The sequence below is a fragment of the Acinonyx jubatus genome, chromosome D2 (genome assembly GCF_027475565.1).
Source record: "Acinonyx jubatus isolate Ajub_Pintada_27869175 chromosome D2, VMU_Ajub_asm_v1.0, whole genome shotgun sequence".
Taxonomy (NCBI): Eukaryota; Metazoa; Chordata; class Mammalia; order Carnivora; family Felidae; genus Acinonyx; species Acinonyx jubatus.
This window is the reverse complement of record NC_069393.1, coordinates 28,970,751-28,983,735: the sequence shown is the minus strand read 5'-3', so window position 1 is coordinate 28,983,735 and position 12,985 is coordinate 28,970,751. Positions and strand designations below refer to the sequence as shown.

General features: G+C 40.0%; 1 protein-coding gene across 2 annotated transcripts in view; it reads right to left on the bottom strand.

Moving 5' to 3' along the window:
- STOX1 (storkhead box 1) overlaps positions 1–12,985 on the bottom strand; it is a 57,321-nt gene that overhangs the window by 5,164 nt on the left and 39,172 nt on the right. Inside the window, exons 2-4 of one of the 2 annotated variants that reach the window (XM_027062153.2) lie at positions 10,622–10,774; positions 5,523–7,878; positions 968–1,589 (exon numbers count right to left, since the gene is read on the bottom strand). In XM_027062153.2, the coding sequence (XP_026917954.1) occupies positions 1,442–1,589; positions 5,523–7,878; positions 10,622–10,774 (2,657 nt within the window). In that variant the 3' untranslated portion in view covers positions 968–1,441. Of the gene's footprint in view, positions 1–967; positions 1,590–5,522; positions 7,879–10,621; positions 10,775–12,985 lie in introns of those variants that run through there. The other variant, XM_027062154.2, reaches the window with a different exon arrangement.

Sequence of the window (12,985 nt, the reverse complement as noted above, 5' to 3'; positions counted from 1 at the left end):
ACTAGTGGGAAGTTCTTTATCTGAGCTGAAATCTTTATTCTAACTTTCATTCACTGACGATGATTCCAAGCTGTCACACCCCCTAAAAAAATGCCTCCCACACAAGGCCTTTCTATACAAATTACCCTTCTTGGTACTTTGCCCAGGGTTTCAAATGTCCTTGTGACCACAGCTGATCTTCTTGGAAATGCCATAATAGGTTGCTCAGAGCCACTACAAGCCAATAGTCAGAATTGAGTGGGCCAACCGCTACTTTTGTACATGGGCATATGTGACCTCTCCTTCTCTGTACTCCCCCAGAGCCTGGAGACAGCTCTCTATGGTGCCACGCTTCATCTTGCCTTCACTGTTATCTTGTCTTCACTGGTGACAGTTGGAAAGAGGCACTCTCCAATCATTCAGTCATGCTTGAGATCTAAGGCCTTGACAACCCTTAGAAACCTCTCAGAAGAAACATCCCCTGAACCATAAGTCAGCATTAGCATCTACCCAATATGCTGAAACCAGTCCTGACTGCTCCATATTCCCCAAACCTGAGAGAACGGACCATTCCACTACCTGCCTGAAAAGGCCAGCCAGAAAAAATTCTGGCAAAGCTGTCTAAGTCTTAGTGGAAATAGACCAGATGTAAATGAACTATCATCCATCTTCCATCTTTTCTCTAAATCTCTAATTCAGAACCTCCTTGCACTCACGAGCCATTCTGCAACCATTCTGCTTCCTTTCTATCTCTACCCTCTGAGAACATCCTGATTTCTCACTGCCATGCTACAGAGAGTGCCTTGAATGTGAGGAGGAACCAGAAAAACAGTAGACCCAGTTGCTGCCACACGTATTTGGACATTGCCAGTCAGTATGATGTGGGGCCATCTGTTCACGTTCAAGGTGGTTGCAGAAAAGATCTTTGGCAGCAATGACTAGAGAGAAAAAATTCTTGTTGCAAAGTACCCAATACATCTATATAAACTTTGATAATGATAAAAGACTTTAGTTGCAAACAAAGTATCTATGCAACCTTAATACACTATTTTCGGGAGTTTTGTGTTGAAATCTGGTGAAATGCACTTAACATAAGAGTGGATTAGTGTAGGTAGAGAAATTCACTACTGAGTATAGTAAATTAACATCCTATGTAATTGGGAAATTAATGAATGTCTGAAAATTTGAGTTAATCACATTTAATTGGAAAAGGACCATGTATTTTATGGTTTAATTGCAAAATAATCTGTATATTCCCAATAAGTTCATAGTAAAATAATCTTTTAAAAAAGCTTTAAAATGTCAAAAAAGGGGAAAAAACAGCAACTAGAACAAAATATGTAATGAGATTAACAGAATCTCATACTTGGCTTTAGAGAATTCTTACATATTCGGTTGATTAAAATATTCTACATTAATGCTGTACCTTTTTACCAAAGAGTTTCCAAAAGAAAAATAAGAATTAAACATTTATGACTGGAGTTAGTTGTAGTAAGGAATTGGATGTGAGTGTTTGACCGCTCTTTGTGCCTTCAATGTTCTGCAGAAAATTCTGTCTTCTTTTTAGTCCATCCAAAATGACTGAATTATTAGATGCCAGACTCTGTGTCCTAAAGATATTAAAAATAACAGAATTATTACCTTCCAAAGGGGCCTGGGCTTCTAATCAAGGCATCATACCTTCATCTGTTACTTTGAAGTAATATAACATTTTCTAACACTAAAGCGCGCTTAGAAGTTAACCTTTAAAAATCTAAAGTGCTCCTTATATTTTATTTTTTAATGTTTATTTATTTTTGAGAGAGACAGAGAAAGAGCATGAGCAGGGTAGGGCAGAGAGAGAGGGAGACACAGAATCTGAAGCACGTTCCAGGCTCTGAGCTGTCAGCAGAGCCCAACACCGGACTTGAACCCACCAACTGTGGGATCGTGACCTGAGCCAAAGTCAGATGCTTAACTGACTGAGCCACCCAGGTGCCCCTAAAGTGCTCCTTATATTTTAAAGGCTTCACAATAGCACCTCAATTATTTGGCAGCTGCTTTCCAAGAAGTTCATATTTTTTGAACATCTTCTTAGATCCAATATCAAGTATATTCTAGTCAGAAACAGTAAGTTCCTTGGTGGCTGGCTGGCTCAGTCAGAAGAGCGTGTCACTCTTGATCTTGGGCTTGTGAGTTCAAGCCCCACGCTGGGTGTAGAGATTACTTAAATAAATACACAAATTTAACAAAAAAGAAAGAAAAAGAAATAACAAGTTCCCTAAAAAACTCTTCTCTACAAGTGAAGTAACCCATACCTTCTTGAGTAATTTCTTTTTTGAGACGTCATATGAAAGAGAAAAGCTGACCATAACATTTTTCATATTGACAAGATTCCTTTCTAAGGAGCTGTAGGCTAGGTTAGTCCCTTATCTAACACATCTGCCTTGCTTCAGCCAAGTCACATTACTATTTGGGCATTTTGCTTTTGACATTCCCCTTTTCTCACCTTGCGTCCTCTCCATCACTTGCTCATTACAGTAAGATATGCCTTGGGGCTCCTAGGTGGCTCAGTTGGTTAAGTGTAGGACTCTTGGTTTTGGCTCAGGTCATGATCTCATGGTTCCTGAGACGGAGCTCCACATCAGGCTCTGTGCTGACAGTGCAGAGTCTACTTGGGATTCTTTTTCTCCTCTCTCCCTCTGTCTCTGCCCCTGTCCTGCTCTCGCTCTCTGTCTCTCAAAATAAATAAATAAACTTAAAAAAAATAATAATAAAACTAATATCACCATACTTTAAAAAAAAAAGAGAGATGCCTCAAAAATGTATCCTCCAATAAGTGTCCTCCCAAACATTTCATTACTCTTAATTCCACATCTCTTCAGCAATTACAGAGAGTTTCCACTTCATTTTTTTTTTTTTTAAAGTAAACTCTACCCCCAATGTGGGTTTCACCTGAGCCAGCCAGGCACCCTCCACTTTGTTCTTGAGTTCAGTTCGGCTACTTATGTTTTGTTGGTCTACTCAACTAAAGTGCAAATTTCCTATAGGTAGCAACATCTTGTGGGTCTTCTCTGTCCCTCTAATTCGTAACAATTATGGCACAGAGTTGATGTTCAAATGCTATCTTCTCTTCCTTTTCTTGATTATACTTATAAGTCTTTTAAGAGAACCATATTATACGCAATTTTTTAAGAAATCAAATTTCTCGGGGTGCCTGGGTGGCTCAGTCGGTTAAGCGTCTGACTTCAGCTCAGGTCATGATCTCACAGTCTGTGAGTTCGAGCCCCGCGTCAGGCTCTGTACTGACAGCTCAGAGCTTGGAGCCTGCCTTGGATTCTGTGTCTCCCTCTCTCTCTCTGCTCCTCCCCCACTCATGCTCTGTCTCTCTCACTCTCTCAAAAATAAATAAACATTAAAAAAAATTTTTTTTAAAAAGAAATCAAATTTCTCAAGATTTCACAAATTTAAATTCTCACGCATATCCTTGACAAATTTAAATTCTTGCATGTCCTTGACATGCAAGTCAAGGAGCAATTGCCCTTACCTGTTTTGGGTTTGATTTTGTTTTTGTTTCTGCTTTTTTTTTTTTTTTTTTTTAGCAGCAGGCAAAGGTTTATTAGAATATAAGTTTAGAAAGGAAGAATAGTAGAAAAGCTCTCTTTACAGAGAGGGGACATTTGAAAGTAAATGCCCAAGGACTATAGGCAAGGGTCCTTGTTTTATGAGGTTCTGGTCAGCCCTCTGTTTCTGCTTTTGCCAAAGTGAAAGGGGACCCATAGCTTGTTGGTTTACACTACCATTGTTTACTTTGGAGACAATATGTGTTGCTACTTTCAAGACTTGATATGAAGAGCACCTGGATGGCTCAGTCGGTTAAGCCTCTAACTCTTGGTTTTGACTTGGGTTGTGATCTCACAGTTCGTGGGTTCGAGCCCTCCGTTGGGGTTGCACTGGCAGTGCGGAACCTGCTTGGGATTCTCTGTCTCTTCCTCTCTTTCTGCCCCTCCCCTGCTTGTGCTCTCTCTCTCAGAAAACAAAAACAAAACAAAACCAGAAAAAAAAAGACTTGATATGAATTAAACAATTCTTTCAAGCAGAAAAGATCTGTTTCCCAATAAGAAGTAAAGATATATTTTTAAACTGCAGACTTCCAGGAATTTAGTCTAAGGTAGAGTCAGAAATGTCTGTAAACATTTATATGTGAAAACAATCCACTGAAGATTGATTTATTACGGCAAAAAAAATGGGAATCTAAATGTCAAAGGAGGGAAAATAATAGTTATATAAATACTAGAGTCCACATAACAGAATACTAAGCAGCCATTAAAATGAATGAGTTGGATCCGTATGTATTGATTGCAGGATATGCATGATTCGTTAAGTGAAAAAAGAAAGCCACAGCTTTGTATGATCTGTTGTTAAAAAATAATTATATTTCTTCTTTTTTAAAAAAATAATTATATTTCTAAATGCACAGAAAAAAGTCCGAAAGAATATAAACCACACTGTCAACAATGTTTAGGTCACCTCAACGGAAAGGCAATGGAAAAGGTTGGGGAATGCAGACTGTCAGTTTCACCTTTTACATTTCTGTATTACATTTTCAAAAGGAAGTATATAATAATTTTGTATAATAAAAAACTGGCAAAGATATATGCCAAATTTTAAGACGACCTTTTCGAAAACTATTAAATAACCTCAGGGGAATGTTCACACTGTACCCTGAAAAAAAGCACTATGCAAAACAGTAATGACAGTATAGGGAAAACATTTAGACAAAATATATAGATCAATATGTTCAGACTGAAGTGTTATAAATATACCAAATATAAAAGGATTTTTTAAACACATCTAAAAGGTAGGGTGATTATAGGTGTTTTTTAAAACGCTTTTCAGTACTTCTCAAATGTTCTATTATGTGCATATTACTTTCATAACGCGTACAATGTTTAATTTAAACAAATAAACATGGAGGGGCGCCCTGGTGGCCCAGTCGGTTAAGCCTCCGACTTTGGCTTTCGTCATGATCTCACGGTTTGTGAGTTTGAGCCCCGCGTTGGGCTCTGTGCTGACAGCTCGGAGCCTGGAGCCTGCTTTGGATTTTGTGTCTCCTCCTCTCTCTGCCCCTCTCCCACTTGTGCTCTGTCTCTCTCTGTCTCTCAAAAATAAATAAATGTAAAAAAAAAACTTAAACATGGAAAAGATTGGTGGAAAATAGCTGCATCTCTTTCTGAACTGCGTAGAACCAGAAATGTAAGTGAAAACTTCTAGCCCTCAGTTCAGGAAGTGCTTCATTTATAGCAGTTCCTTCCTATATTTAGAAATAATTCAAGATTTAGTAGTAGTGGAACAAATTTTGGTTCACATTCAAAATGAACTCTATCCTATTATGTAAGAGATTTCATTTTCACTTTATACAACTCATTCAGTAAAGGCTGGCAGAATTCTAGCACTATAAAAAGTGTATTCAGGGGAGTCTCCTACTGGGTCACTCAGTACTCCCTTGAGTGTAATAATTCCTGAGGAATAGTGGCTAATCAAACACTTTTACATACACTTACCGTGGAGAATCTATTCCACTGTCTCCCGCCATGCTGTGATTTTCTGTTCCTTCCAGATGACTGTGTTCATGTTGGACATCCTGAGCCAACACTGGCATATGTGAAGGGCTGAAAAGTTCTAACTTTTGCATGAACTGTTTTCTCACTTCCTGATTCTGAGCACCCTGACTCCAGCTAGCTGGTTTCTTTCCTATGTCACCAACCAAGTCTTGTAGGGCTTCAGTCTCAGAAGTGGCTTTCCTTGTGCTATAGTAATCAAATACACTTCCATCAGTATCTGCTGAGGCTTGCACACATGTAGCAACACTGGGTCCGTCTTCATAGTTAAAACCGGACCGAGTCCCTGAATTGAGGCCACAGCTTTCAGCAGAGAGTTTAGGTGTTTGGCTTTCACCTGGGTTAGTGAACAACCCAGTGGGTTTGTAACACTCATTTCCTTTAAGCACCTGAGGCTCAGACCTGTGTATTCTGCGGTTGTACTCAGTCAGAAATCTTTCAGTCCCCTTTTGTTTTCCTAAATGATTCCACTTGCTTCCCCCTGTAAAGGAATACTGAATGCGGCCAGGCAGCATTTGACATAAGTCATCATTCTCAGAAAAGTCCTCCTCATCTAGATATAATGAACTACAGGCTCCATCATCATCTTCCACTTCCTTCTGATACAAGGCCTGGTTATCCTCAGAAAGCCCTTCGTTTTCTGGACTCACAGTCTTTTTTTCCTGGACAAATGCCTTTCTTACTCGTTTTTCTTCTGAGTCTCCCTCTTGTCTCTCAGGTTGTCTCAAACAGTTCATACTAACTGGGTAATCCAAAATACCAAGATTTTGGAACTGGTGTATTGTTTTATCAACCAGTCTACACGCAGAGGAAGCATGGCCTAGAGAGGAGGAACCTTGTGATGGCAGCACATACTGTGTTTCTTTTGCGTCCCCTAATGCATCAAAGTGAGAATAACTTTTCCTCAAGACTTCAGGGATTACCTCATTTTTTCCACCATACACATCGTGTCTCCTCAAGCTTTCCCTTAAAGAAAAACATTTACTACCATTTTGCAAAACACTACCTTGAGAGTGATTTAAGAGGGGATCTCTAAAGTGATCACTGATAGGCTTGACGGTAGAGTTATTCATAGAAATGGATTCTGCTGTCAGTTTATCTTCATACTGTTCAGCACATGGCTGTTTGCCTTTACTCTCAAAGATTCTTGAGGAATCCAAAGACCTTGACCTTTGGAAAGGCTTTCCCTTTGGTCCAATCTGACCCGGTTTCAGATCACTGGTCTGGATGTCGTGCCGTTTGGTTGTTGGGTTCCCTCGGTAAGACAAACCCTGGAAAGGATTACTAATTCGCTTCTTGTAAAGCAAATGGGAACCTAGCATTGATGGATTCTCATCAAGTGGTTTCTGAACTAGTGCTTCATTTGGGCTTTGAATTCTGGAGGTGGGCTGTGCAGCAGGGGACTTGGGATGTTTCTCCAGTCTAAGGCTTCCTGGAGGAGGCTCACTTCCCTGACTCCTGGCTTTGTGTCTATCCCTATGAGAATGGCCCCGCCTTCGAGGCCTTGCAGACCGGCCCCGTCTTTTCTTAACTCCCTCTTTTGAAGGATATTTATGCCTGACTGTCAGCAGATCAGTGGAAGTGCCCTGGCTATTGTATTTTTTCTGTTCTTCGTATTTTTGCATTAGGACGGTATGTTTGATTAAATTGTCAACAGTCAGAATGGGATTAATTCGTTTGATAATCTCATGTTCAATGTCTCGAGGGATATTGTCCAAGTTATCTTCATCTCGAACAGGCCATTCTTCTGGTGGAAACTGGGCAGAGAAACTACTGTGCTCTATTCTGGACTTCTCCTTTCTGGATATACTACGCCAAAAGAGGCTAAAGCCAAACTTCCTGCCTTTTTCTCTGTCTTTTGTGTATGGTAAAGGTTTGGTGCTTTCACAGACGTGATTCCCCTCAGACAGGGAAACTGCTTGATTCTGTCCCAAAGATTTGGATTCCCGCAGACCTTTCTGGCTTTTTCTAGTCACTTCTGCAGCAGCCGGTGTTTCCTGTACATCCTGAGTGCACAGATCAGGGAAACACCGGCAAGACTGACAGTGAGAAATGGGGGCAGCCTTTTCTTGGGCCATCTCTGCACAGCTCTCCACGCTCACCAGATAAGTAACACAAGTTGGCATCTGGCAGCTTTCATCCGATAGGTCTCTCTTATTTTCATGGGGCGTTATATTCGTAATGAAGTAAGTCTGAGGAGTGACTATGAAGTATCCTTCTCCAGTGTGATAAATTTTCCTTTCTTTAATCAGAGTTCCCAGAGTGGTATAGAGAATATCTTGAGGTGGAACTGCGATGCCTGAAACAAACAAGCATTTTATTACACTGACAGATTTTGAATGAAAAACATTTCAATGCCTGAAGTCAGTAGGTCAGAAATGACCACACATTTGCCTGATGAACCCAGAGCTGACTGTAACACAATTAATATATGTGATTAAAATGCCAAAGAGGCATTGATAATAATCATAACTTAATTGAAAAATGGGAATTTATTTTGGCCCACACAAAGACATAGGGCTAAGTTAATGTTTGAGTAGAGAAAAAAAATGAGTCCACTCAAATACAAACACTAAGCTATATAACCCCATCATAAATTTATTTTATTCTTTTAAACGTTTATTTTTGAGAGAGCGTAAGTGGGGGACAGGCAGAGCAAGACAGAGGATCCGAAGCCAGCTCTGCACTGACAGCAGAGAGCCCGATGTGGGCCTCGAACTCATGAACCGTGAGATGGTGACCTGAGCCAAAGTCTGGCCCTCAAATGACTGAGCCACCCAGGTGCCCCACCCATCACAAATTTAAATGTTCACTTCAAGAAAGCATTCTTGAAGAGTTTTTGAAAATAATCACAGTCTCCTAGCTTAAATCTTAATAATCTAAAGACAAAATGAGAACCAGCTTGTGTCAGGGGGAGGGCAAACTATCTAACATCAATATTATGATAGTTTTTCAAACTAGGAAGGTAACAAATCTTTTTAAAAGAAATCCCTGGGGGTGAGGGGGGGGCACCTGGGTGGCTCAGTCAGTTACTCATCTGACGTCGGCTCAGGTCATGATCTCACAGTTCAGAGCCTGGAATGTGCTTTGGATTCTGTGTCTCCCTCTTTCTCTGCCCCTCCTCTGTTCATGCTCTGTCTCTCTCTGTCTCAAAAATAAATAAACGTTAAAAAAATTTTTTTAAATAAATAAATAAACATTAAACATTAAATTAAACATTAAATTAAATTAAATTAAATTAAATTAAATTAAATTAAAAGAAATTCCTGGGGTGCCTGGGTGGTCCAGTCAGTTGTGTCCATCTCTTGGTTTCAGCTCAGGTCATTATCTCACAGTTTGTGGGTTCGAGTCCCACATCAGGCTCCAGAGCTGGCAATGCCAGGCCTGCTTGGGATTCTCTCTCTCCCTCTCTTTCTGCTCCTTTCCTGTTCATATTGTCTCTGCCTCTCTCAAAATAAATAAACTTTAAAATTTTCCCTTTTCCAAATAGCAGCGTTCAAAACTGTATTTATGTTGTGAAAACATTTTTGAATAACACTGGAAGAAAATACATCATATATTAACATTGATTTCCTTGAGTGGTGGTACCATAAGTGGTTACTTCTCTAGATGTTCTCGATTTTCTACAATGAGCATATTTTACAATGGGAAATTTTTTTAAATACTCTTCTGCAGGGGTGCCTGACTGCATGTTGGGTGCAGATTACTTAAAAATAAAATCCTTAAAATTATTTTAAAGATAATAATAATATTATTAATTAATCAAAAAATACTCTCCTACATTCATGCACTGGGATATCATGGCAGCTGTGTAAGAATGAGATAGATCGATATATAATAATACAGAAAGATTTCTAAAATATGTTTTTAACCTAGGCAAGGGGCAGAGAGAATGTAAAGATCGAATTTGGGGTTGCTAGGTGGCTCAGTCAGTTAGGCGCCCGACTTCGGCTCAGGTCATGATCTCACGGCTTGTGAGTTGGAGCCCTGCCTCAGGCTCTGTGCTGACAGCTCGGGGCCTGGAGCCTGCTTCAGACTTCTGTGTCTCCCTCTCTCTCTGCCCCTCCCTGGCTCATGCTCTGTCTCTCTGTCCTTCAAAAATAAATAAACATTTTAAAAAATGATCCAATCAATGTTATAAAAATAGAACACATATGCTCAAATACAATTTATGAAAGTATACACAGGAAAAGAGAATAGAAGCTGTTGCCTTTGGGAGGTGGCAATGGAAGGATGTGACTGGCGGGGGGGGGGGGGCGGGGGAGGGGAGAAGATGAACTTTCCCTTGTTTTGCTCTGCACTCCTTTCTACAATCTGATTTGTTGTCATAAGCATACTTTTTGAGGGGCACCCGGGTGGCTCAGTCGGTTAAGCGTCCGACTTCGGCTCAGGTCATGATCTCATGGTCGGTGAGTTCGAGCCCCACATCAGGCTCTGTGCTGACAGCTCAGAGCCTGGAGCCTGCTTCAGATTCTGTGTCTCCCTCTCTCTCTGACTCTCCCCCGTTCATGCTCTGTCTCTCTCTGTCTCAAAAATAAATAAACATTAAAAAAAATTTTTTTTTAAAAACCCATAAGCATAATTTTTGAAAAAGTTCCTTTGGAAAGTAAAAGAAATACCCTTATTAAATTTGTTGATGCAGGCCTTTTCCTAGCAGGGCTCTAATACAAGGGTCTACAATAGAAAAAAAAAAAAAAGTAGATATCGCCCAGTTTATTTACATGTTTAAGATGATTTCTAAATAGGGGCACCTGGGAGGCTCAGTTGGTTGAGTGTCTGACTTCAGCTCAGGTCTTGATCTTATGGTTCATGGGTTTGAGTCCCATGTCGGGTTTTGCACTGACAGCACAGAGCCTGCTTGGGATTCTCTGTCTCCCTCTCTCTGCCCCTCCCCAGCTCGCGCTCTCTCTCAAATAAATAAGTAAATAAATACACATTAAAAAAAAATTGTTAAGTTGCTGAAAAACCTCTTTAAAAAAAATGACTTATAAATAGAAAGCAAACACATACAATGAACTAATAGAGAAAACTTGCTGTCCTACCTGGGTAATGTTTCATCAAATGCTCCAATAGTGATTCCTGTGTCACCACAATCTGAGCAACATTCATATCAGATATAGCACAGCAAAGAACTTCAGCCAAAGGTATAAACTGAGATTGAGCTATTGGATTCATTTGCACTGGAAAGACATCACCTAAATTGGAGGTTTAAAAAGAAAAAAAGGAAAGGTGATATATTTGTAGTAAAAAATGTTTAGGGGGGGCGTCTGCAGGTCGCTCAGTCAGCTGAGCATCTGACTTCGGCTCAGGTCATGATCTCACAGATCGTGGGCTCAAGCCCCATATTGGCCTCTTGTGCTGACAGCTCAGAGCCTGGAGCCTGCTTCAGATTCTGTGTCTCCCTCTCTCTCTGCCCCTCCCCCCCTCATACTCTATCTCTCTCAGAAATAAATAAAACATTAAAAAAAATTTTTTTTAATATTTGAAATTAGTGAGTCAAGAATAAAAACTGAATAGTACATGGAATTGCTATTTTTTTCATCACTTTTTCCTCAGAATCTGTTAACATGATATGTACAATGATAGAGAGCATAGAAGAAAAGTTTTACATTAGGGTCCCTACTTTTTAAGAAGTTTGTAGACTTTGTCACTGCTTTACATGTAAGAGATAGTAAGTCCCCAGATGAAAGGCACAAAGTGCTATCAGAGTACAGGTTGGACAATGCTTATATGGTAATTCTCATCTTTCAAAGCATTTTTTTTTTCACATTAGCTATCTGAGGCAGGCAGGGATGGGATTCTTCTTTATAATACAGAAAACCTTCGGGGTGCCTGGGTGGCTCAGTCGGTTGAGCATCTGACTTTGGCTCAGGTCATGATCTCGTGGTTCATGGGTTCATGCCCCGCATAGGGCTCTGTGCTGATAGCTTGAAGCCTGGAGCCTGCTTTGGATTCTGTGTCTCCCTCTCTCTCTGCCCCTCCCCAACTCATGCTCTGTTTCTGTCTCTGTCTCTGTCTCTCTCTCAAAATTAAGTTTAAAGAGTTTAAAAATTAAATTTAAAAATTAAAAATTAAAAAAAATTTAAAAATTAAAAAAATTTTTTAAATAAATAAAATTTAAAACATATATAGAAAACCTTCTGAAAGCTCAAGAAATTGTCCCAAGGTCAGACAGCAAGTAGAGTGACAGAAATAGGTCTTCTGACTCCTAGTCCAGTATTTTCATCATTCCACATTTTCCTGATTGGAATGATTAGGAAGGAAGGAAAGTGCAGAAATGTTTTTCACAAGCATAAAGCCATGGAACAAAACCATGGAAGGAGGAAAGCACAAGGTATATAAAAGCATGAACAGAATTATCCTGGTTGGATAGAGCTGAAGGGTTATATCAGACCCAAGTGGAAGACCGACTGGAAATGGAAGCTAGACCATATTGTCCTTCCTCCTTGCTAACGTATTAAATCAATGTCCTTAACTTGCTATTACTCACATTAGAGTTTTAGATTCTGAACATCCAAGGGAATCCCTCAGTTACTTGGACATGAAAGACTAGGACTCAGGAAAGAGATTTGGGAATCAACTAATACAGATGAGATCTGAAACTATGGAGTGGAGTAAATTCTTCAGTGGGAGAGTAAGGAAGAGAGCCAAGGAACACTTAACTACAGGACTATCTACAGTTAAGAGACAATAGGGGCACCTGGGTGGCTCAGTCAGTTGAGTGTCCCACTCTTGATTTCAGCTCAGGTCATGATCCCAGGGTCAAGGGATGGAGCTCCACATGAGGCTCCACACTGAGCATGGAGCCTGCTTAAGATTCTCTCTCTCCCTCAGGCCCTCTACCCTGCTCATATGTGTGCTCTAAATAAATAAATAAATAAATAAATAAAAGCCACTAATCCCATAAAAAAGAGAGAGATAATAGAAATAGGGACCCACAAAAGAGAGAAGGCCCCATAATGGGGGTAGAAGGGAGAGAACCAAAAGTAGGAGAATAAAATGCTCCAAAGTGAATAGTAAAGCAACAGTGTCAAAATGTTTGAATGAGATCAAAAGGTTGAGGGAGGAGACAAAACGGCCATTGAATTTCGTGATGAGAAGGGGACCACTGGTGACTTTCATTAAGAGTTGTTTCCATAGAAAAGAATACCAAAACTAAATGTCAAGTTGAAGGGAAGGGAGTTGGTGAGAAAAAAGTAAAGTTAATGGATCCTCCTTCTAAAGCAGGGTTTCTTAACTTCAGCATTTTTGACATTTGTGGCATGATAATAGGGTGACCCAACCATCCCAGGATGACCAAAACTCAGGGGTTTCCTGGGACATAGGATTTTCAATGTGATAACTGAGAAAGTCAAAGGCAAACCAAGATGGTTGGTCACCATAGCCACGTAATTCTTTGTTGTGTG